The sequence below is a fragment of the Dunckerocampus dactyliophorus genome, chromosome 3 (genome assembly GCF_027744805.1).
Source record: "Dunckerocampus dactyliophorus isolate RoL2022-P2 chromosome 3, RoL_Ddac_1.1, whole genome shotgun sequence".
Lineage (NCBI taxonomy): Eukaryota > Metazoa > Chordata > Actinopteri > Syngnathiformes > Syngnathidae > Dunckerocampus > Dunckerocampus dactyliophorus.
In genome coordinates, this window is record NC_072821.1 from 19753648 (window position 1) to 19778897 (window position 25250).

At 39.5% G+C, this 25250-nt stretch overlaps 2 protein-coding genes across 3 annotated transcripts; one reads left to right on the forward strand and one right to left on the reverse strand.

Moving 5' to 3' along the window:
- Positions 1–693: 693 nt before the first annotated feature.
- tgfbrap1 (transforming growth factor, beta receptor associated protein 1) lies at positions 694–14401 on the reverse strand. Of its 2 annotated transcripts, none has more exons than XM_054771165.1 (13): positions 14166–14401; positions 12301–13011; positions 10634–10828; positions 10325–10479; positions 9294–9376; positions 8979–9159; positions 8700–8860; positions 8260–8317; positions 8019–8162; positions 6036–6179; positions 5691–5850; positions 3586–4052; positions 694–2501 (listed from the first exon to the last, which is right to left on the reverse strand). In XM_054771165.1, the coding sequence occupies exons 1-13, from the start codon at positions 14170–14172 to the stop codon at positions 2313–2315; spliced, it is 2655 nt and encodes an 884-aa protein (XP_054627140.1). In that variant the 5' UTR covers positions 14173–14401; the 3' UTR covers positions 694–2312. The 2 variants fall into 2 exon arrangements, with proteins under 2 accessions (XP_054627140.1, XP_054627142.1); XM_054771167.1 differs by having other exon boundaries at positions 12301–13016; positions 14166–14400.
- Positions 14402–14806: 405 nt separating this feature from the next.
- Positions 14807–24491, forward strand: cul4a (cullin 4A). The gene is made up of 20 exons (XM_054771168.1): positions 14807–15432; positions 16180–16295; positions 16527–16630; positions 17277–17346; positions 17490–17563; positions 17633–17795; positions 17892–17981; positions 18088–18170; positions 18537–18604; positions 19499–19617; positions 19687–19879; positions 20049–20153; positions 20368–20478; positions 21080–21165; positions 21276–21383; positions 22838–22951; positions 23043–23148; positions 23244–23416; positions 23493–23645; positions 23715–24491. Exons 1-20 carry the CDS (start codon positions 15297–15299, stop codon positions 23808–23810), a joined length of 2268 nt encoding a protein of 755 aa, XP_054627143.1. The 5' UTR covers positions 14807–15296; the 3' UTR covers positions 23811–24491.
- Positions 24492–25250: the final 759 nt, after the last annotated feature.

Sequence of the window (25250 nt, forward strand, 5' to 3'; positions counted from 1 at the left end):
TGTATCGGAGTATGTAACACGGACGATACCGTAACCTACATTACATTAGGTATGTAATATAATAAAAATATATATTTTTAGTATATTGTATTATAGAACCCTGTGTAGGTAAATGTTGAATGTTGTAAAGCTCACATGCCACTAATAATCTTTGTATTCGTCACTTCCTGTTGTATGGAAAGGACGCTCAATTTTATATCTATACATTCTATACTGTACTGTACTTTTTTGTTTTAATCCTTTTTACAAAATAAAAAATATCATGGGGCCCACCCCGCACCATTTTATTTTTCAATATGAGGCCCTGAGTGGAAAAAGTTTAGACAACCCAGAATATGTAATTTAGCATGGTGTGCTTATTTTAAAGATGGATTTTCAAGGGAGTTGAAAGGTTTCCATCTGTTTTCAACAAGAGACACACATCATCTCTATGGATCACGTCTCCTCACATGTCACATTGTGCAATGTCCTCTACCACAGGTGAAGATGACATTAACAGTGTGGACATCAGCCACAGCGCCACTCAGTGACAGGTGAAAAGAGTATGCGTGTAAGAGCCAAAAATACTCCCTCAAGTACTTGTATGATCCTTGTATTCGTGTGTTAGACAAACGCCACAGGCACACGACTCCAGCTACATCTGCAAAACATTTCTTTATCCTCTGCAGCACAATAATGTGAGACCTCCAAGAGTGAATGTTCAGTTTAATATTTATTAAATGGGATGGATTTGCAGTTTGTACACTCCACTCCCACTGGTGATTTGAATAAAGCAACAAACAGGTAGAAAATGCAGTATATACACTGTAGATAACATAATATATTATACAACAGCATGTCTTTTTAAAAATTTTAATTCACAGGAGATGCAATGAAATGGATTTTGATAATTTGGGATTTTGTGCCTTGAAAGGAGAGTAAGACCTACATTTGGAAAACTAGTTCGGTGCACAAATTCCCTAAAGAATTGTGTTGCACTGACATGGAGATTACAGAGGACACACTTACTAATACAGTATGGAAACCTTGTTGAAGAAGAATGATTGTTGTTGGGTGACCTTCTCATCTTACGAGGAATTAAAACTTGTTTTATAAGACAGTGAAAGAAAACACTTTTACATTTTTTCCCCATATGTTGTTGTCATGGAACATCCATTCGCCATTTTCACAAGGGAGAGAATGCAACAATGCTTTTGTCTTTGATTCATCGGATTTTTTTCGGAGAGTCATTCTATTGGAAATTAATTTAAATTTTGTTTTTAATTTGTTCCCAATCACATGGTAATCTGCTGTAAAAATCACAAACGTTAATCTCATCATGCATTGTGAAGTCCTTGACATTCATTTATTACTTTTGTCATTACATCTTGTTACTTTTTAGCCATTCCCTTAATTTGTTACATATCCTTAGTAATACAAGAAAGCATTTCCACCGTCCCTTTTTATCTGCGTGGCGCCACAAAGTGGCAAAGAAATAGTTTGTTGTTATAAATCATGCAACAATATCGACATAATTAGGTTATACTAAAGTATTCTATGAACAAAAAGATCATGTTCACTTTACTTTTCAATCATTTACTGCCATCTTGTGGCTCACAAAGGAAATAGCATCAACGTAGAATAAATCAACAAAAAAGGAACTATCAATGTGCTTTTTTTGTTAATTGCTGTAAGTAAATTCAAGCTTTTTTGTAATTTACACATGTGCCACATCAGCAATGCTTTTTAACATGGTTATGAATTATGGCATCACATTAAATAAACAGAATCCTCAGTTAATGAGATGTACAGGACGGTGACATTGAATGTAACTTGTCCTATTGTGTTGTTAAGATGTGGGCAGCCATCAACAAATGAAACACAGATTAGAGCAACCAGCTCTTTCAATGCTGAGCGTAAGCAAAACAGTACAGCGGTTCCTTCTGAAAAATAAAGTAAAATAAAGAAGAAGATTTGCCTGTTGTAGGCTACATATTTCTGTTTAGAATTGAAGACAGAGTAGTACAGATGTGTCTGTCTTGTTTATTTTTTTTAAATTCCATTGTTAAAAGGACGGCTCAATTGACTTTGACCTGGATATAATTCTGAATGTGTGGTTTAACTGCATCACATGAGCACAACTTTTCTGTTTTCATACACCCCTCTGTCTTTTTGACTCTTGTAGACTCTTATCAACAACCTGACCACAGCAATGGGCTCTCCTATGCTTTGACCTCGTCTCCATAGTCCTCAACCATCCCCAAATCCAGCATATTCCGCTTTGTTTTGGTGCCTCAAATCAACAATCACATTTTCATGTGATGGGCCGAGTCTCACGTATGATTGTTGCGGTTAGTCAACTGTTTCTTTGTAGGGGAGTCTTTTACTCTCTGGGCGACACAGTGAGCGTGGACAGGCACACCGCCCGGCAGACACACTACGTCCGGCTCACTGAAGGTGTTGTGGCATAAGTGGCATCCCTTCTTTGCTGACACAGTGATTGGCTTCTTTGTTTCTTTGAGCTGGAGGACGACAAGACCAGTTAAAAATGTAGAGTTTTCAGCTGGAATGATGACTAAAGATATATAAGACATAATGTAAAGAATCACGGGTCCAACATATAAATATACTGTAGGCCAATTTGTATTTTTAAAATCCCCTCAATTCAAGCCATTTTAATGTTAATTACAAGGGATGGGTATGAGATACTTTTATGGAGTTTTTTTCATTGTAGCCTTTATCATCAAAAAGTGTTTAATTTAATATACAGTTACTGAAGGCTTAGTTAAATCATCTTCAACTGCCTGAATGGTAAGAGTAAAAGAAGTTGGTGCTGTACCATCTTGTAGATACATAAGGGAATATTTTAAATGAAACGACACAGATTAGTGAATTGAGTGGAGACACCCTTTTGGAATAGATTTCAATGCGGAAAAATACAACGTCAAGCTGTAGAGTATACAATAACTCAGTTGTAGTTTTAGAATTAAAAATATACACTACCGTTTTAGAGCACTTCAATTTCTCAGGAGGAAAAACCAACATTTTTATGTGTTAAGATGGTCTGCCTCTCTTCCATTGTTAATTCCCTTTTTTTCTTGCTAGTTTTGCAGCAACAAAATTACTTTCTCCAGTACAATGCTGTTCAACTGATGTTTGCGAGGGTATAGTACCACAGTGTGTTCCGAACACACTTTTTATGCAGACAGAGGAGGTAGTACATACTCCAGAACTTGGAACACCTGAAGGAATTAGTTGCACCAACTGCCAAGGCTTGATCAACCTCCATTTCTGCAGAACAGCTTTAAATTGTTGACCCATTTTGTGGTCCCTGAAACAGGCCTTTTGGTACAATTCTGACATACACATTATTTTTCAGTTTTGGGTAACCTTACCTTTTTTATAACCTCTGGCACTTCACCACTTACCTTTGTACCATTTCAAGCTACTCATTGGACTTGAACGATTTGAATTTCAATCAATAAATGAAAAAATTGGGGTGTTTTAAAACTTTTGACGGGTAGTGTATATAATTTTCAGACTTATACGGGACAAAGTTTCAGTCAGTAAATTAAGTGTGTGTGTGTTATGTGATGAACCGCTCACCTTGTCATGCAGTAGTTGAAGGTGTTCAGAGTGGGCGAGCCCGAGAGCGATCTGAGACGTGCGGGAGGCATGCATATTAGCCCTGATGGTTCGACCCAGAAAGGGCCGCAACAGCTGCAACGACCAGTTATCCGGCAGTGTCCTCAGTACACGCACCGCATCAAACACCTCTCCGTGACGATTCAGGAGGTCCACCGCTGCCATTTCTAGAGCTCCACTGTCTTCACACGTTGCTGTTTGGGATTCCACTGCTGCATTTTTGTCAAGATACATTCCCAGGAGAAGGTGAAACAGCTGCTGTCGGTAAGCAGAATCCTGGTAAGAAGAAGCCCAAATACAATAGGCCTCTGCAGAGGAGAAGTCTCTCAGCTTGTGCACCAAAATGTGTAGTGCTTCATTATGCTCCTCCAGTTTTCCGTGTAGCAATGCACGCTCTAGCAGCAGTTGCTCACAGTTTTCCATCTTACCTAAACAACATTGAAGCAGAAAAAACATACACAACAGTCATCATTTTTGGAACAATTCGTGGATGTATGGATGGCTACTAGGGCTGGGCGATATGGACCAGAACTCATATCCTGATAAATTTAGGTTGAATATCGATATACGATAAAAATATATATTTTTTTTCCACAAAGTGAGTTTAGACAAACTCAAAGCCAAATATCAGTGCGAAGTTGTTTTATTAAAAATTTTAAACAATTTATAGTCGCTAAAATAAAATAGGTTATTCGCTAATAGGTTATTAGCTACCTCGAGAAGCGTTTGTTTACTGTGCTTTAGCTGAGAGGTGTTACTACGCTCATGTCACTTATGGAAATGACGCTTGCTGCAACGAGTGGCTGGCACCACGAACTATAAATGTAATTTTTGCGACTTTGCCGTTTGTTTCCAAAAAACTAACAATGTAGAATATAATAACAAACAATCCATCCATCTTATATGCTGCTTATCCTCACTAGGGTCGCGGGTCTGCTGGAGGCTATCCCAGCTGACTTTGGCCGAGAGGCGGGGTACACCCTGGACTGGTCGCCAACCATTCAAACAACCATTCACTCTCACATTCATACCTATGGACAATTTAGAGTCACCAATTAACCCAACATGCATGTTTTTGGAATGTGGGACGAAACCAAAGTACCCGTAGAAAACCCACGCATGCACAGGGAGAACATGCAAACTCCACACAGAGATGCCCAATGGAGATTCAAACCCAGATCTTCCCAATCTCCTGACTGTGTGGCCAACATACTAACCACTAGGCCACCGTGCGGCCCAATTACAAACAATCCATCCATCGATCCATTTTCTATACCGCTTCATCCTCATTAGGGTCGCGGGTCTGCTGGAGGCTATCCCAGCTGACTTTGGCCGAGAGGCGGGGTACACCCTGGACTGGTCGCCGACCATTCAAAAAACCATTCACTCTCACATTCATACCTATGGACAATTTAGAGTCACCAATTAACCCAACATACATGTTTTTGGAATGTGGGACGAAACCAAAGTACCCGTAGAAAACCCACGCATGCACAGGGAGAACATGCAAACTCCACACAGAGATGCCCAATGGAGATTCAAACCCAGATCTTCCCAATCTCCTGACTGTGTGGCCAACATACTAACCACTAGGCCACCGTGCAGCCCAATTACAAACAATATATAACATATTTAAGCAAAGTTGATTAATCATGTCAGTGACCCTTTAAGGTGGTGAAAAAGATTTGTAGTGCTTCGCTTTTTCAAAGTACCTCCAAATTACTGAGCCACTGCTTTTTCTTTTCTGACCCGTTCCACCCCTGCAGCCGTTGTTGTTTCCTTCATGTTTATTGAAGACCGAGGGGGGCGTCTGCTCCGCCCCTCCTCTCTCTTCCGTCATGCACGGAGCGCTCTGTGGCGCTCACACACAGTACAGAGTGGTGAGTGAGACCTCTGCGTCAAAATACCAATAGTTACAGCACAAATCCAGTTTATACCGATATGAATGATATGTTTGTTTTTGATATTGTGCTTAAAAGAAATATCAATAAATTAATATTGATATATCGCCCAACCCTAACGGCTATGTTTAATTAACTATTAACTATAACCTTTGATGATCTCACCTAAAAGATACTGAGCTCTGTACAGGCTTGACTCCCTGAGTAGAGCCTGGAGTTGCTCTCTGGGTTTGCTCAGCTGCTCTTGATTGGTTGGAGACTCTGACAGTAAAGATAAGACCCTGTCCATGTATAAGACTGCCAGATGTGTGTGATATTTCTCCTTCTACAGACATGAAAATAAACAAGGAAATAATCACAACTGCAGCGTAACATTAACATCAACTAGGCAGTAGCTTTCTCAATATTCATTTGTGTTTTTTCTTATAAAGCAATATTAAAGAGTTTACAATATGCACACACTGTCCAACCGTTAGCCTTCCCCCTGATGGCAGTATCTTTGTGTGGTACCTGTATATGCCTTTCAAGCACCAGGTGCTCCAAGTAGAGAAGAAGAGCGACCCTGTGCTTTCCCAAGTATGTGATGACGTCATCAGGCTTCAGATCTGACTTGGCTGTCTCAGCAGACCTCTTGGAAAAGATGTGGACAGCTATCTATGTACAAAAATGAATGCCTGGGTTACCCTTGTGCTTATACTGAATGATGCACAATATCAGCAAGTGCGATGCATGGGAGAGGCACACAATGTAGATTAGATTTGCATTCAAGGCCATAAAATGATGAGCACCGACATACCAGAAAATCTGTACTTTGCAAAGACAACGTTCAGTTGTTTCTGACACTTAAAGAGATAGTTCGGATTTTTTGACATGAAGTTGTACCACATCCCCATCAGCCGTGTAGTGCATCAACAGTGACTTAGACCCCACTTGGTCCCGTGAGCAGAGTTCTGGTCAGATTTCGGTGATGAGGAATGTTGTTCCGGTTAGTTGCTGGGGCCACTCAAGTACACAGTTTGGCTTCTCAAAACAATATCCGTTGAAAAGAGTAATACATTTGCATCACAAAACCGTTGCACCCCCCAAAAAAGTCTCAATCGCTCTCTCGTATCACTTCCCGGTGTCGCCTGTCCATTGTTGTGTGTGTGTGGGTGTGTGTGCGCTCCACAGTGGATGAAGATGCGAGCGTCGCAGCCATCTTCATGGGAGGTAAGTCATCATTGATCCACTACGCTGCTGATGGGGATGTCATACAACCTCATGTCAAAAAATCCTAACTATCCTTTTCACAAAATGTTTACTATTGTGTGCGTGTGTTGTGTGTTCATAAAACTTTGGCTACCTTAATTAGCTACTTCAAAAGGGGCAATTCTCAGGACATTGAATCGATCGCAACTGGACTGTTCAGGTTGTCTTAGAAGACATTTCGCCCCTCATCCGAGCAGACTTCATCAGTTCATGCTCAATGGCTAGGTGGGATAAACACTAGTCTGACTAGATAGGACAGCTCTAGTCTGAGGAGTTCTGGAAAGAACAAAAGCAAGGTGAATGAGAAAGAAAACAGTCGCAGATGCAACAACATTGTCACCCCGTATGTCTCAGGACTATCTGGGATACTCTTTAACCAACAAAACATACCAGTACACTTCAAACCTGTTAACACTTTGAGGCAAAGGCTGATACACGCCATATCCAGAAAAACACTCTGGAGTATGCTGTCCAGTGCAGCAAGGAATGCTTCGATTTTATACTGTGGAAACCAAGCAGTCACCGAACACAGACAGGCTAACTCTTCAGGTCTACCTGTGCCTCAAAGTGAAACAGCGCTTCTTTGAGGACAAAAATGTACACATTCTGGACAGAAAAGAAAACCGTCAAAGTTGAAAAACCAACTCTGAACAGAAGGGGAAGTCTGCAGCACCATCTTTCCATATACAATGCTGTCCTTTCATCCCTTCCTGAAAGATTCAATCATTTAACCTCTAACAAATAAAGAAGGCACAGCCACCTTGGTTTCAGGTGGGTTCATGACCATCATTACATCTGAATGGAACGTTAACAAGGGTGATACCACCCAAACAGCCGTCATTGGCTGGCAAACACGCCACTCCATTGTATCCTTACTACTATCACTTGACACCACAAAAGAGCTGCACCATTCTTGTCTGGACATGCTTCCTTTTTTAGAAGATACATATTTTGGATCATGCACCAAATTCCTTAACATTAGCCTAGTCAGACTAATGTTGGTCCCACCTAGTCAATGAACACGAACTGATGAAGCCTGCACGGATGAGAGGTGAAATGTCTTCTAAGACACCCTGAACAGTCCAGTTGCAATCGATTAAATGCCCTGAGAATACACTGACCTGGATGAATGAGAATATTTACAGGGAAATGCGAGAAATGTCTCGTAATAGTCATCATTATTTTATTATGAAATAGAAATGGGATCAATTTACAAGCAACTACCAGTAATAGAGGTTGACCTACAGTGGGATCCTTGTGTAGGGCCCAATTTGCGTACTTCCATACAAGGTCCTGATTGGAAGTGGAACAAAGAAAGTCCACAATGTACTCAAAGAGATCAGGTCTTGTAGAATCCTGTAGATCCCCGTCAGCTACACGAATCCACATCTGACAAAAACATGGAAGAATAGTGAATAAAGGTCGTTCCCTTCCTATCACATTAATGAAAATATGTTTGTCTGAATTATTCATAGCTAGAGTTTACCTGAAGAGCTGCTGGATCCTGACCATTAGAATGGTAGAGCAGCCCAAGTGCAAAATATCTGGATTATAAGCAGATGAATCAAAGTATTTAGGTCACATTTTTTCATACAAGTCTAATCAATTAAAATATTGTTCGACAGTATTGTAGGATGGTATATTTGTAGAAGGGAAATTAATACTTCATCTGAAAAACACACATATGAATGGTTATAGCCCTAACCATGGCTGCACTTTAAAATAAAACTCAAGATTTCTCAGATGAAATGTCTCCCCATTACTCTTTACAGGCCTTTGAGGTCATAAATGCACATTAAAGAAAAAGTTCAGACGCATTTTCAGTTTCATGTGCAAATGTTGTTTAAAGTGATCACATTCATCATTTGTGCTTTAACTATGGATGGGTTCACCCCGCCCCTATAAAAAAAAACATAATATACACACTTGTGATATTTTTCCAACCACGGGACACAGTCTGCTAACAAGCAGGCATTGTCTGACGCTAGCAGGTCTAGAAGACTCTCATGATCTTGTTCAGCATACAGTTTCAACAGTGCAGTGTCCACGTCCTCTCTGCAACCATTAGCTACCTCTGTGCTTCGGACCTGCAAAGTGAAGATGACAAGAGTGCATATATAAGTATGAGTGACAAATATGAGAAACACTACACCTCAAAAAAATATAACTTCTTGCAAATAATGTAAGTCTTAATTCCTCATTCACCTCTCCCAAATAACTGATAAGGAATTTCTTGCATTCCAACACTTTTTCCTGGTTTCCCTGTGCCAAGTGATTGAGATCTGCAAACTCGTGGAGAGGAGGGTGGCAGCGTGTGAATGAAGAAGAAGCTGGCAGTAGCAGTGGGTAGAGAGAAATCAGCTCCCGCACATCCAGCTGACCTTTCCTGCAAAAGACGGAAAGAAACGCACATGCATCAGTGCAACACACAGACACAAAAAGAGCTTTACACTATACTGTGGTACTGTAGATAGTGGCAGTGGCATTATTCTTGACAAACAAACAAACAAAAAAATTTACCTGAAGTGTTCTTTTGCTTCGATAAATTGAAGTTGGCCAAACTGTATGAAGCCTGCCTGCTGCAGAATTCTTTTGTGCAAGCTCTATAAATTAAATAGACATATTGTTAGTTTTGTCACTTGATTTGAATTAATGTTTACACAGTTGTGCTTTAGGAAATAATACCAATCACCAGGAATTTTTGATAATTTATTTCAGACCAATTGATGTGAATAAATTAATGTGCAGTTATGTGGAAAAAATGAGGTATAACTGCACCTGAACCACAGCACACAAAATGGTAGACATTTGGCAAAACAAGCATCCTCAATGCATTGCCTGTGCTATTACTTGTATTTTTCTGACAAATATGCCACATGGTGGTTTTTAAACCCCAAAATCTGACCCCATAAGTAGCATTGAACTTTCCAGAATCAACCACAAAATTTGTACACAACTTTAAGCAACTGACAACTAAACAAATGTCAAAAACTTTAACGACATTGCTCGAAAAACATGGCGGCCATCAAGCAAAATGTCTCTGCATGGACATGCGGGATTTAGCAAATAATTGCCCATAAATACGGGGTGTCCAAAGTGCGGCCTGGAAAACATTTTCGGCTCTTTTTTTGGCCCTTGGCATAGGCATAGTCTAAAAATAAAATTAATTAATTATTGATGAGATATATGATTACATATTAGACTAAGTTGCTTTGTCGCATAAAGCTCGGATGTGGTTGTTTTGTTCAGATCAAAGTGTCCCTTGTATCCTTAAATTTTTTTTGTATGCGGTGCTCGTGGAAAAAGTTTGGACATCCCTGCCATAAGTGACTATTTGTCTAATGACCATAAAACATTCCGTATTGCATGTATGCAAACATGTCGTCCAAGGCATTTTGAGCACAACCCATAGTGGGCACAAATGTCAATTACAGTCATGTGTAAAAAATTAAAAGACCACGGGGTTTCCTATTTTTTTCCATACGTCGGTACTGTATATTAAGCCCAAAGGAATATTGCCGCCAGATAAAAAAACAAAAAGTATGAATTACCAGGAATTTTTCTTTGGGAATATTTCTTTGTGCTCCTTCTGTAAGTATGAGTGCCTCCTCCACTCTGTGGCTGGCCAGCAAATCCTGGATCTGTCTCTCCAGTGGCAAGGGTACCAGAATGTACACAGCTTTAGTGGATGCCAGAATGACCTTCCCTAAAAACACACACAACACTCAGAGGTCAGCACATCCCTGTTCCCCAACAGCCATTGGATGATGCTGACTAACTACTGCAGGTAAATCTACTGCGGAAAAAAGATAAAGAATATTTTAAACAAAAATCACCACAAACAATTGTGTCCTAAGTACCTTCAAAGTCTTGTAGAATGTGTCCATCCCTGAATGAAAGTGTCTGTTTTAACTGTTGGTCCAACATGCTGTGGATGGTGATGAAGCTCTCATCTAAGGCCACCACATATGGGAAGCACACAGCTGTGCCAATGACGCTCTCGGACCAGTTGACAGGGGCCCGTTGAGAAGCCCCTTCTGCATTGGCAAACATTCCTTTTGGAAAGGGGAGGGCAGAGATGGGACAAGGCAGATCATATTGAGCACTGTTTATTGATTGGCTTGTTACTTAGTTTTGTATTGCATGGAAGAAATCCACTATAAAAGCTTATTCACTTTCTTTGTTCCCCCTCCAGCATGGCATGCTGTCTTCTTAACAGCCGACATCCCCTAACTTGTTTTGAGTTAATCTTGAGCAGATTTGAATATGAACATAAATATTCTGATTAATGTCCAGCAAAAACAGCAGCTTTACAAATGCCATGCTTGTTTTGTTGCGTGTGTCCACTGGTAGCAGATGTCACAGGTTAATAAAATGTATAAATACAATAAAAGTGACTATGTGCTTTTCCTGCCAGGGGTCGCCATAGCGAGCCAATCACATCATTTGTTTGGCTAGGTTTTCATGTCGGGTAACCTTCCCGACAAAATCCTCTCATTTATCTAGGCTTGTGACCAGCACTGGACATATCCAATGAATGGGTGTTGGGGCCCTGGCCGGGACTGAAACCGCACAATCTACACAAAAGGCAGCAGCGTGTACCATCGTATACCATCTGAAAGTATGACTAAAATGAATTACAACCATATCCATTTCCACTACCTGTTATATTTTTACAAAAAAATAAATAAAATGAAGGGGCAGCGTTTATCTACTCAGGTGGACGACAATGTTTTTAAGTGTAATAAGTGTACATAAAAAACCTAAAAATAATTAGCAATAAACATTGTGATTACTGGAAAGTTGGGGTTTCACGAGATCTTGCGAGATTCAAATGTGATGAGATTTCTCATTCCGAAAAAAAAACAGTCTCGTGATAATAAATAAATGAATCACACAACAAAAATACACATCAAGATGCAGAGCCTTCCTTCCGACAGTCAACACTCACTGAGACGTTGGATCGGCAAATACAAACGGACCAGTGCAAAATGGTGTGCATTTACAGAAAGTGTAGTTTGCCATGTTGCAAAAGAAATGCTGCTTCTTAATACAGGTGAAAAGCCAACATTTCCAGAGATGCTCCAAACTTTTGAGAGTACAAATTGCCTGTGAGAAAATACATGTCACAAAGGCCAATTCCAAACTTTACAGAATGAAAGATGGCATATTGAAGGAAATACTGTATTGCGATATTATGATATATTATCATATACTATTATTATATATTATCATAACATTAGTGGTTTATTTGGTCTCAAAATAATATTGTTTAGGGTCAATTTGTGGGACAATAAACATATCAAAACACACATGCATTGTATAGTAACCCTTCAATAAAAAAGTTTGTCAAGTCATACTTTTTCTATTGTACGTTTCTTGAAGCTTTTCTTAAAATTATTGTTAAAATCTTGTCTTGTTCTGTTCTCACGGACACAATCTCATGTGTCGTCTCATGAGCTGAGTGTCTCGCAACACCCCAAATAATATGTAAAAGACAAAACTAAGTTAAAGCTTGACAACTTACCAAGACCACCTGGTGCCGCCAAGAGGAACTCCTCCCTGCCAATCCTCTTTACAATGGGTCTCCTTTCCTCACTGTTGTAAGGGAAGAGATCTTGGGCAGCTCCCGTGTTGTAGTTCAGGATCATGTACTGCGTAGCCAACGCCAGGCACAGGAAGTAACCATCGAGACAGACAGCGCAGGGCTGCTCCGGCGTGGTCACCTCTTTGAGCAGCTGCACTCTGTCTTCATAAACCATGTAAATCTGAACCGTCCTACGCTTCAAGGAAAGGACACCCATTTCCACACAGAATGGATCACCGTTCACCGGGTTCTCATTAATGCAAAAGGCCGTCACACCTCTAATCTTGGCTCCACCTCCAGCTGCTGACGGCACAGTTTCCAGTGTTACCATGTCTACAAGAAACACTATGCCATCGCAAAGCACAATCAGACGCTCCAAAGCAGAGGCGGCCCGCAGCTCAGCCACTGGCTTCTTAAGGCCCAGGTATTTGTGCAGCAGTTTCTGAGCCGAGTACGTCAGCTTCCCTTTGGCAGAAGTGACCTCATCCAGCAGGAAGTGGTGGATGAAACAGTCATTGGTTCCCACATATAAGTGCTTTCCACAACATTCTATACATTCGATTTTGATGCGAGCCTTATCACCCATGAGGAGGTCCCGCTCCACAGCTGGGATGAGCTCAAAGGCCTTGATGCTCATCTTGGCCAAGGCATCTAAACTAGAAGATAAAAGACAGGAAGTAATAATTTTATCTGCATACAAGTGATCAAAATGTATTTTAATCTACTAATAGTACAAGCAGCACTGTGCATTGAGAACCTTCTGTGTGAGCTGAAAAAGGACACCACCGGAAAATCGGTTTGGCATCTCTCAGGTGGAGAATATTTCAAAATCAATTATTAAAACGATGCAACATTTAACAATTATTCTATGTATAAGCATTAATACATGTTGGTGGATCTTGAGGTGGATAATTTCTTCAAGTCGACATTTGAGAGATAAAACGAAAACGTGGTCTAGTGAACCACAATGCTTTTCTTTCATGCGTTAGTGTACAGTATGATTTCCTTGTACGGTTGCACTGAAAATTCTATCTATGTGCAAAGTTTATAAACTTGCACCAGTTTGAAATAAACCAACGGAACACACACATTTTTTTCATTAACCATCTATTGAAAGTTAGTACATTGTGCCAATAAATGTAATTTGTAATTTGCAATGAATAGTCGGGAGTGCAATTATACAGAATGCATGCTCGCCCACCAGACTGAAGTGAACCTTTTATAGTTTAACGGGCTGCTACTAATATGTAATGTATGAAATGTTATTATGCTTTTCTTATACATAAATATATATAGCCAGGATTCGTATATATTTTTTAAACATATATTTATACTGTATATATATCCTGACTAAAATAGCTGCGCCGGTGCATGTGTTAACAGCTAATGACGTATAGCGCTAGCTAGCCTGTCAAAAACATGTAGGCTAAAAGCAGGAATAAGACAAAGCATACTGGTTAAAACTGTGACACAAATGCTGATTACCACCATGGGAAGTATACGAAGTGTGATGGAATCACGGTTTGTTTTTTAATTCACTGGTTATGCAGCTAACCTGACCATTACGTACGCCAATACAGAACGTTCTTGGCTGCCAATGCTAGCAGGCTAATTACGTCTGGTCATGGGGGTTTAATTGGGGTGTGTTGCGTGAAACTGGTGAAAACTGCATATCCAAGTGTGTAAACGCGGAATGTATGCAAGTCAAAGTTTTCAACAAGCCGTTTCCCCTACCTGTGCACCCATATACACGAACTCCCTCCCCAGTTTCCCTCATGCTGTTGGTTGTAGTGAGCCTAACTTACCGCTCATATACTGATTACTGAAGCAGGCCGAGAACAGAGAAGCGCACAAATATTCCTCCGCAAATAACCACGAAAGCTATAGACGAAAAAAAACTGAACATATCCATTTTGACAGGTGGCACAAAGTCGACAGGACTATGGGATGGATGCTGGAGTTGCTGTGTGCAGTCCGTCTTCTATCAAACACCGCCCATTGCCAATGTCTGGACACTCGGCTGCGCTGGATGCTGTTGATCCAGGGGTGCGTTCAAGACCACCGAAGACTGACGGGAAATGTACGCTGATTGTTTTTATGCTTTACATCTCTCAGTGTTTTGACTTGAACACAATGCAGTCTTTTGTCTGACAAAAAACAGGAACCTCTCATTCTGGAGTATTTTTTCCCAATTGAATCAAATAATGGACATTCTGTCTATGTAAATCATATACAAATGTACAGATGTATTTACCTGTGTTACAATGAACCACTTTTAATTACCATTTCATTTTTTGACTTACTGTGCATTTAAAATCCACAAATGCAAGTCGATATATACAACCATGTGTTATTACTGTATAAGCTAACTGCTGCATGATTTTGCTATTCGTAAGTGGACCGGCATGTTCAACTGTTTGTGAACGCAACTCGATTACATTTCCCCCAAGATGCACCTGTCCAAATGAACCGAAAAGCCATTTTGTTGTGCTAGCTAGCCGCTTGGTCAGAGAAAAGTCTCTGAGCATGAATAAAATGGACCTCTGACACAACGTGCAGATATGCCGAGCCGACGATGTCGTTTGCTATCGCGGAATGTTAAAATCGACCCGATTCGTTCTTGTAAGTTTTCCAAAGTTGTGTGGATTAGCAATGATGCTAATGCGTTGCGGTGACTACTATGCTACAGTTACAGAAGCACACTGTTTGCTAGCTGGCTGATGTTTGTTTTTAAATTTAGTTGTGTAACCCAACATAATTCAGTTTTCGCTCACAGATGTGCTGTAGAAAGATCGGGACATTTTTGCTCACAGCCAAAAGGACAAAGTTAAAAAAATTAACCGGCGTTAGACAATAAACAGGCGGCTCGGCCATCAACGAAAACTTAGCAAAGACAGTTGAAGCACCAAGCGTTAAGACATAGTGCTAATCTGATCATGGCCGAAGACACCAGACAGGACAAGAGAGCCAACTTCTCTGCTTTAACGGACACCAACGGGATGACCAGGACCTCTTCCATGGCCTCAGGAAAAAGTGCCACTTCCAGGAAATTAGTGATAAAAAATTTCAAAGGTATGGTTGTCAACATCATCATACAGCCGCATTAGCGACAATGACCCACTTTTAAGACAGATCATGATATCAAAAAGTCATAGGTCATGTAATGATTAAATACTCATGATGCATACAACTTAGTGTTAACACTGTTTTTATGTAGTTTTTTTTTTTACATGACAGCTGGCACTGTGCAATAGGTTTGTAGCTGTGACATTTGTTGAGTGTGTAATCGTTATATTATTAGAACCCAATTGTTTATGAGGTAACGCCGCTGTGCTAGAACTGCAGCAGTAGGTTGTAAATACAGTAACTTGCCCGAAAATAGCATTTTTAGAAAAAATAAACTTTAATAATTTTTTTTAAATTAAGCTACACTACAGTGGGTAATGTTTCAATACCAGTTTACCTTTCTGTCCATTGTAGCTGTATTCTCCCTATTAACATACAGGTGCATCACAATAAATTAGAATATGATGCAAAAGTTATTTGATTTCAGGAGTTTACTGAAGACCAAGAAGCCAATTAAAGGCTCGGGAAGTTTTTGCAGTTCAATTGCTGATAAAGGTGTAAATATTGGACTTTTTGACAATTTTTCAAATTTTATGTCCATAGACTGAATCCATAGACTAAAAGAGTTTCACTTTTTGAATTGAACTCCTGAAATGAACTTTTCAAAGATTTTCTAATTCAGTGAGATGCACTTGTGTGTTGTACTTTTAAAACATCATTATAGCATATTAAACTTTTTATTCCTGATAACAGATCGGCCAAAACTAGCTGAGAACTACACTGAAGACACGTGGCTGAAATTGCGAGATGCAGTCAGTGCCATCCAGAACAGCACCTCCATTAAGTATAATCTTGAAGAGCTCTATCAGGTTTGCTCCACCTTTATTTATCACCAGTTAATCAAAGCCAGTCTATCTTATTTACTGATTTATCGTTTTTACCTGTGTAACGGCACTTGTTACTTTGCTGGATTGGCCAAATAGCTTGATTATTAAATTATATGAATGATGTTCAGCATGTCCTAAAACAACCTTTGTTAAAAATGTCTTGCTGCCATTCCTGTCTCTTTCTCTGTCTCTCTTTCACTCCTCTTCTCGAAGGCTGTGGAGAACCTGTGTTCGTATAAAGTGTCCCCCACGCTGTACAAGCAGTTACGGCAAGTCTGTGAGGATCACGTGCAAGCCCAGATCCACCAGTTTAGAGAATATCCCTTTTATTTGTGCTCCACCTGGAGAAACATAGGAGTGTCACAAAATCTTAAGAGATTTAAAAACATGACAAAAAATGTCTCGTGGGCACTAGGCCTGGGACAATAATTAATTAATTAATCACACAATAAATTAAAATGAACTTGATAATATTGCGGCCGCCGATATATTGCCATGTGCATGCGTGTCTGTTTTCCTCGTATCACGCCTCCAAACAGGCAGGAAGAGAGTTCACTCCAGGCATTGGTTTCAGCACCTTGGCGCATTTGTAACAGCATGAAAGGAGTCAGCCCTTTCGTCAGTCATACTGTCTCTTTGTCTCATTGGGTGGAGGCGGGGCCGCTAGCATACACACAGTGTGGAGAACAGTGTAACATAGTAGAAATTAGTAGATTGCAATATATTGTCATAGATTAAAAAAAATATATATATTTTTCATTGTACTTTTTTTAAAAGTAATATTAAAACATCTTGTCTCATTCTCATAGACACAACTGAGTGTCTCATGACACCCCCACTAAAAGACATTGCATACAATTTTGTTCGACCTCTTGTCATTTTTGTGAATAATCCTGCCAGGGAAATGAAGTCATATACTTGAGGAGGAGGTATAAGAATACTTTTCCATAACTTTGAGCTCACAGAGTCTTTGGACAACTTTTCCTTCCTAAAGAGGATGAATCGCTGCTGGCAGGATCACTGCAGGCAAACTGTAAGGTTTGATCAGATTTTATGTCCAATAATCCATTTAAATATTTTGTCTTTTTTGGGGGGGGGGGACTCTTTGGTCATTGCTGTTGTTAAGCATAGATTCTATGTGTATACTCATTTTTGTACAATTTTTTTTTTGTATAGATAATGATCCGAAGCATATTTCTCTTCCTGGATCGTACTTATGTGCTGCAGAGCTCGCTGCTCCCATCTATCTGGTAAATGTGATCCATGCACTCACTTTGTCAAGGTGAATGGTGGAAACTTAGGTTCTTTGTGTCTTACAGGGACACGGGGCTAGAACTGTTCCGTACTCACATTGTAAGTGACAGTGCTGTTCAGAAACGCACAGTAGATGGCATTTTGGAGCAGATCGAACTTGAGCGTAATGGCGAGACGGCTGACCGCAGTCTGTTGAGAAGCCTGCTGGGAATGCTTTCAGACCTTCAGGTACACAATTGAGTGTGGACCAAAATAAAAATACTAGATCTGTAAGCATGGGGTTTCTTTTTCTTCCAAGCCCTTGACTGTCTGATGTCTTTAAAGGTGTATAAAGAGTCATTTGAAGAGAGATTTTTGCTTGAGACCAATCGTCTGTATTCTGCAGAGGGACAGCAGTTGATGCAAGAAAGAGATGTGAGTGACTACTAGTACAAATCTGTAATATTAGCGCTAATTAATACAATCTCAATTATCCTTGTGCATAAATGTATGTATGTTTTTTTTTTTTTTATCTAACGAGGTGCCCGAGTACCTGCATCATGTGGCTCGTCGTTTGGAGGAGGAGAATGATCGTATCGTGAGCTACCTCGACCAGAGTACCCAGTAATACAGCAAAACTTATCACCCAGACTCAATGCAACATAGTACAAATGATTAGACCAACTGTGACAATAGAAACATCCATATAGTATGTTGTATTATACTATCAACATTTTTTTTTTTAGCTGTACAGAGATATTGAATTTCTCCACATTCTCCTCATTATTAACTATGTTAGTCTACAATATTGTGTGTTCACAAATTTGATCATTACAGCTATCACCAGTGCAATAGCTATCATTACAACGTTGACATCGACAACCACTTTAAAATAGTTTTGTTTTCATTGTCTTGTCAAAGTCTGTTGCCTGGACACACATCTGTATGTTTTTATGTACCTTATATTTTGTTTTCTTTACTGTCTTGTAGGAAACCTCTTATTAGCTGTGTTGAGAAACAGCTTTTAGGAGAGCATATGACTGCAATTTTGCAAAAAGGTACGTATAGCCATGTTTATAAAAAAAAAAAAAAGTATATTCTTGTGTGCGTGTTTATGTTTCTTTGTATCATATCACTGTCCAGGTAAGTGATGCGCTTAAACAGTATATCCCTACTTCGCGCGGGGGTTGCAGTTATGGTTACCACTAGCGAAAGTTGAAAAATCCGCGAGTAATTGAGACGCCCACAGAAATATTATATTATCAAACTCATTTTAAATCATAAAATGTATAGGTACTCATCAGTAATGAATGATGTGATCGATGAACAGGTGGAATCAGAGTCACTGTGTAAAAGTTATATCTTAAGTTTCACTTAACAGCAACTATGGTGCGTTCAAGAACTGCTGAACAAAGTGCGAAATCTCAATGCTTACTGAAAAAACATTATCAGTAGGAGTGTCCCAATACAACTTTTTCACTTCTGATACGATACTGATATTGCAAGCCAGTAAAATCTGATACTAGTTTATTTGCTGATATTACACCGATATCAATATCAGATCGGGACATCCATGATTATCAGTGAAGCATAAAGATGTAAATTGTGGCCGTTTTTTAATAGCGGCACATGTATGCTGTACATTTTACCTGTATTATCACGTATTTATAAATTATTACGGACTTAAGGTAAATGAGATGTTTTTCTCAGGAAAAAAATGCCTATTTTCGCAGACATTTTTCCCAAAAATCTGCAAATTTGCGAGGCCATGAATACTGAATTGCGACTGTGCGGGGATCCACTAGATAATATACATTCTCGATCAAGGGCACTTCCTGATAAACCGTCATTGTTATAGGGTCTATAAGTAAAAGAGATACAATGTTGCAGCTGTTATTTAGTAATCTGGAAAATAGCGTACAAAAATAATGTTTTTTGTGACATTTTTACAGGTCTAAGTATTTTGTTAGATGAGAACCGCGTGACTGAGCTGGCCCTACTTTACCAACTGTTTAGCAAGGTGAAGGGAGGACTGCCCACATTACTGCAGTTTTGGAGAGACTACATAAAGGTATCCTCAGTCTCAGCGAGTCCAATTGTTTTCTTTCTTCCTACCAATATGTTCTAACCGTCTCTGTAGTCCTTTGGTGGAGAGATAGTCTGTACGCCAGAGAAGGACAAGGACATGGTGCAAGAGCTGCTGGATTTTAAGGACAAGATGGACAATGTGACCCAGTGTTGCTTTTCACGGAATGAGGGATTCATCAATGCCATGAAGGAGGCCTTTGAGACATTCATCAACAAACGACCCAACAAACCCGCAGAACTCATTGGTACATCAAGCATAAGAATACACAAGTTACGACAGGCACTACTGTAGTCATGTATATAGCAGCTTTTTGTGCATATGCATATTCCAGTGTTTTTTGTTTGGTTTACTACTTTGCTCCAGTATTTACTGTATTAACTTTTTAACTTGCATAATTATTGCTTCAATTTCAGCTAAATATGTGGATTCAAAGTTGAGAGCTGGTAACAAGGAGGCTACAGAGGAAGAGCTGGAGAGATTACTTGACAAGATAATGATAATATTCCGTTTCATCCATGGTGAGTTACTAGTATTTGTTCTTGGGTTTTAAATTTTTTTGCAGGTCAACTCACTTCTTGGATCAGATAGTCGTGTTGCTTACAGAAGTGATGGTGGTATAGGAGACATGATATCCATCCCAGTGTCACCATTGCTGGCAATGGCAACATTAAAAATATGCACAACACTTTGTTTTGCTATAAAAAGTTGACATTTACTTGTTTCTCCCTGCAGGAAAAGATGTCTTTGAAGCTTTTTATAAGAAGGACTTGGCTAAGCGTCTGCTGGTTGGCAAGAGTGCTTCGGTTGATGCTGAAAAGTCAATGCTATCCAAGCTGAAACATGGTGAATTTCTAGTCCTATACAGTAGATCCCCACCTATTCACAATTCCGCATTCACTCCCTGAACATATTCAGATTTTTTTTTCCTCCACTTTAAATAGTAATTTTTTTTGTAATTGTATAAATTTAAACAGACAGTGGGTTTATGACGCTATCAGCAGGGGAAAAAGTGTGCTGCAGAGGACGCTCTCTCACAAGTCATTTCATTCAAGATTTTCCAGCAGGAAGATGCTTTGACAAGACGTGATGTTGTATACGTTTAGTATACTGTAATTGTTTCTTAATGTATAGTACAGAATTTAAAACTGACAGGCATATTATAAGGATTAGATTATCGGAAATAGGCTTTTTATGGGGTGACCCCTGTGAATACCGGGGATCTGCTGTACACTATTACTGTATCTAATGAGATTGTGAGAGACTAACTAGCAAATAATTATTTAAAGTAAATTCTCTTTAATGCCGGTTTGCTTTCCACACTATATTCTTCATGAGACATTGCCTCCTTTTTGTACAACGACAATGCGCCTTTCTGCTATTTTACAGCATAATTGTAGTGCAAAGGTGTTTTGGTTGTGACGATTGTGCTGTTGACTTTATGTAGAATGTGGCGCAGCTTTTACCAGTAAGCTAGAAGGGATGTTTAAGGACATGGAACTCTCCAAAGACATCATGATTCAGTTCAAACAGGTACTTGCAGTCTCCATATCTACATGTTGTCATTTTGAAAAATATGAATTGAGAATGCACTGGGTCAGTAATGCATATTTAATAGATGAAGTTATGGCATTTTTACTCAGTACATGCAGAACCAGAGTGAGCCAAGCAACATAGAACTAACAGTCAACATCCTCACTATGGGTTACTGGCCTTCATACTTACCCATGGAGGTTCACTTGCCCTCAGAGGTAAGTAATTTGGAGCTTTTCTTTTCAGCATAACAAATAGAATGGCTTCTTACTAACTTGAATAGAAGGTGGATGGCTCATCTTGAAACATTTTTATTCAGTTTTGTAATTTTTTCAGAACACTTTCAACAAAGGCAACACAAATGTTATCGTGGTTGAAGTTTGTTGTAGTGTAGAACTGCACTGCGCCATATTGAGAGCAGGAATGGGCGATATAGCCTACAATCCATATTGCAATACACATTTCAGCCTCTTGCCGATGCTGTTTATCATGATAGAATTTATATGCCAAAGAATATAATATATATTACATAGTATACTGAGAGGGTTAAATTACCAGGTTAGTATGATTCAATGTCTACACCAGGGGTGGCCATTACGTCGATCGCGAGCTACCGGTATATCGCCAAGGTAGTTTAAGTCGATCGCCTAAACGTCACTTTGTAGACGTCATATGACATCAGTCAGCTGAGATTAAACTCCCCTCCTGATTCGCGCTTGCTCCCCCGCAGCGTTTCAAGCTACACACGAAGATGCAACTTTCATCTTTATTATTATGATTATGCGGTAAGATGTCTATATCTAAAAGAAAAGTTATCTGTTCACGTGTAGCGGCTAGTTACGTAGAAAAAAAGTACGGTTTACTGGCTTTGCTTAGTGCCGTGAACTCTACTACAGAAATCAGTGTTTCCTATATGTTCGCTTCTTAAACTATTATTTCATGATGAAATAAAAAAATGTGCCCATTGGTGAAACCTTTTCAATATGTTGCCTTGACTTCGGCTGCATTGTCTTTTGCATAATAATTTTAAATTCTCGTATATCGGTAATGTTTGATAGCAAATGCTAACTGGATGTAATACATGAACTGTGTCCCCTAATGAACGTTACATAGCTAATTTGATAGGCATATTACCAGTACTCAGGTTATGTACACAACTATTTAGGAGTTATGTGTAATTATCTTTATTTCCATATTGAAGTGAATTATGATAGCAACTACTTTGATTACCTGTAAACTTTGAAAATGTGAATGTGAAATACTAATCATTAATATTTACAGTAGAATTTCAGAGTTCACTGGTTACATTTTGTATATGTTATATGTTTTTTGTAGAAAGTGGTAGATCATTTTGACTTGTACTTGCATGCTGAGAAAGTGCGTGCACTTCTGATATACATGTATAACGTACATAAATACCTACTCATATTTTTTTTAAAATAAATATAGTAAATGTATATACTTTCTATATTTATAGTAGTAGGTAGATCTTTGGGACTTGGTCATTTTAAAAGTAGCTCGCAGGCTAAAAAAGTGTGTGCACCCCTGGTCTACACCATTCAGCCACAATAACATATTGTTACATTAATACCAATAATAACAAAATAATTATTTTCTTCTTTTTCTGCCAATCCCATCTGGCCTTTAATGTACAATTTATTTATTTTGGGAGATGGTAAAACTCCAGGAGGTGTTTAAGCTGTTCTACTTGGGGAAGCACAGTGGGAGGAAGCTGCAGTGGCAGCCCACACTTGGCCACTCTGTCCTAAAAGCAGAGTTTAAAGACGTAAGTTCATATATCACCAAAGCAAGACTATTTTCTTGCAGAACATCTCAGAACTGGGCTTAACTTGACAGCTTCATTCATCATCCTGCAGGGAAAAAAGGAGCTACAGGTCTCCCTGTTCCAGACATTAGTGCTGCTGATGTTCAATGAGGGAGAGGAATTCAGCGTGGAGGAGATTGGTACTGCCACAGGCATAGGTTAGTTATATTTTTCTGACATCAATGTCTCAATTGTTTGCAAAGTGAGTAATTAGAAGGCATAGGGACTACTTTGTATTTCTTTTTCTGCACAGAGGAGGGCGAGCTAAGGCGTACATTGCAGTCCCTGGCCTGTGGAAAAGCCCGCGTCCTGAACAAGAACCCACGAGGGAAAGATGTGGAGAATGGAGACCGTTTCAATTTCAACATTGATTTTAAACACAAACTTTTCCGCATCAAAATCAACCAGATTCAAATGAAAGAAACCGTAAGAACACACTTCTTGTTGTATCTATTCCCGAAAGCGATGTTTGCTTTGCCATGAAGTTAAAATTTCCTTGTAGGTTGAGGAGCAAGTCAGCACCACAGAGCGCGTGTTTCAAGACCGGCAGTATCAGATTGATGCAGCTGTAGTGCGCATCATGAAAATGAGGAAGACCCTCAGTCACAACCTACTAGTGTCTGAGCTCTACAACCAGTTGAAGTTCCCTGTCAAGGTGACTTATCTTAATCTCATTACCTATTAATTTCCGTCACTTGCATCTGATGCACTCTTCTCTCCACAGCCTGGCGACCTGAAGAAGCGGATTGAGTCCCTCATAGACAGAGACTACATGGAGCGTGATAAGGAGACTCCTAACCAGTACCACTATGTTGCCTGAGGGGTTACCACTGTCGAGCCATACTTTCCTCTTGGCAAGTGTACAGCTGGTTCCCAAAGCATCTCCACAGCCCTTCAGCCATCCAGCTTCTCTTCTGGCGCCTATCTTTCTCCTCAACCATGATCATGGGTGCAGCATCCAGATCACACGCAGATCCACAGAGGAGAGAGACGTGACTGGGCTGTCATGTCTCTGATGGATCTGGGGTCTGTTATGGGAGTAAAAGTGGTCTGAGAGGAGGCTGGAGAAATTATCCAGGTTGTTTTGGGTTGGTTTAAAAAAAAAAAAAAGACCTGCACTTTCCTTTGTTTTTCTGCGCTGAGCAGGTATTTTTTTGTTTGTATTCCCTCAGTGGCTTTGCTCTGAAATCATTTTGTATCATAGTAGTTTGTCACATTTTACGTGTTTTATTTTCTTTTTGTCCGAGAACTTCTTCCTTGTAGACATGGTTGCTGCAGATGTGAATAGAGAGTTGAGATTTACCAATTGGGCCAGAAGGAGAGTAACTTTCTGCGGTGTTTTGTTTATTTGTTTAACCAAATTGCTCTGTTGACATGTCCTGGACATTTTTTCTAGATCAGATTGTATTTTATGTAAGAATGAGAAAAGTGAATAAATTGATATTTAATTATTTGTGGACAACCAAGTGCCCTTGTTTTGAGTTTTTATTGAAACAAATGTTAGGGTCTTCAGCACGTTCAAGAATGTTAGTGCTGATAGTGCATAGCATGCATCTATCATAGACCTTTGTAAGTATTATCAAACAAGATATAGCCGGTCTGCTGTTTAAAATGTGGTCAAGATGTGTGAGGAGAATGTTGCAGGATTCTGACAAGCGTTGGAGCGCAGCATTAAAGTGGGCTCTGCGTTCCTGCTGGGGTTTTACACCCCCTCGTGAATTGATGAAAGTGTCAGCTGACTAACCACAATGCATGCACTTTGCTGCTCACTCTGTGTGTGTGTGTGTGTGTCTGGGACAGAGGACTCACATTTCCTACCCATGTAGTCAATATATTAATGTATTTATACATATTTTCCATAGTTTACTGTGGACATATTTGAATAATTTCATTGAAGTTTAGTTTGTCCTTCAAGTACACTGGTGTGAAAACATTTTTCCCCCCTTTCTCATTTCTTTTTTTTTTTTTGCATGTTTGTCACATAGATGTTTCATATCAAACAAATTCAAATATTAGTCAATGACAACACAACTGAACACAAAATGCAGTTTTTAAATGAAACTTTTTACTATTAAGGGAGACAAATCCAAACATACATGGCCCTGTGTGAAAAAGTGATAGCATCCCTAAAGCTTTGGGAATCCAGCAAACCACAGTGAGAGACATTATCCACAAATGGCGAAAACATGGAACAGTGGTGAACCTACCTGGGAGTTGCCAGCCAACCAAAATTACCCTAAGAGCGCAGCGACAACTCATC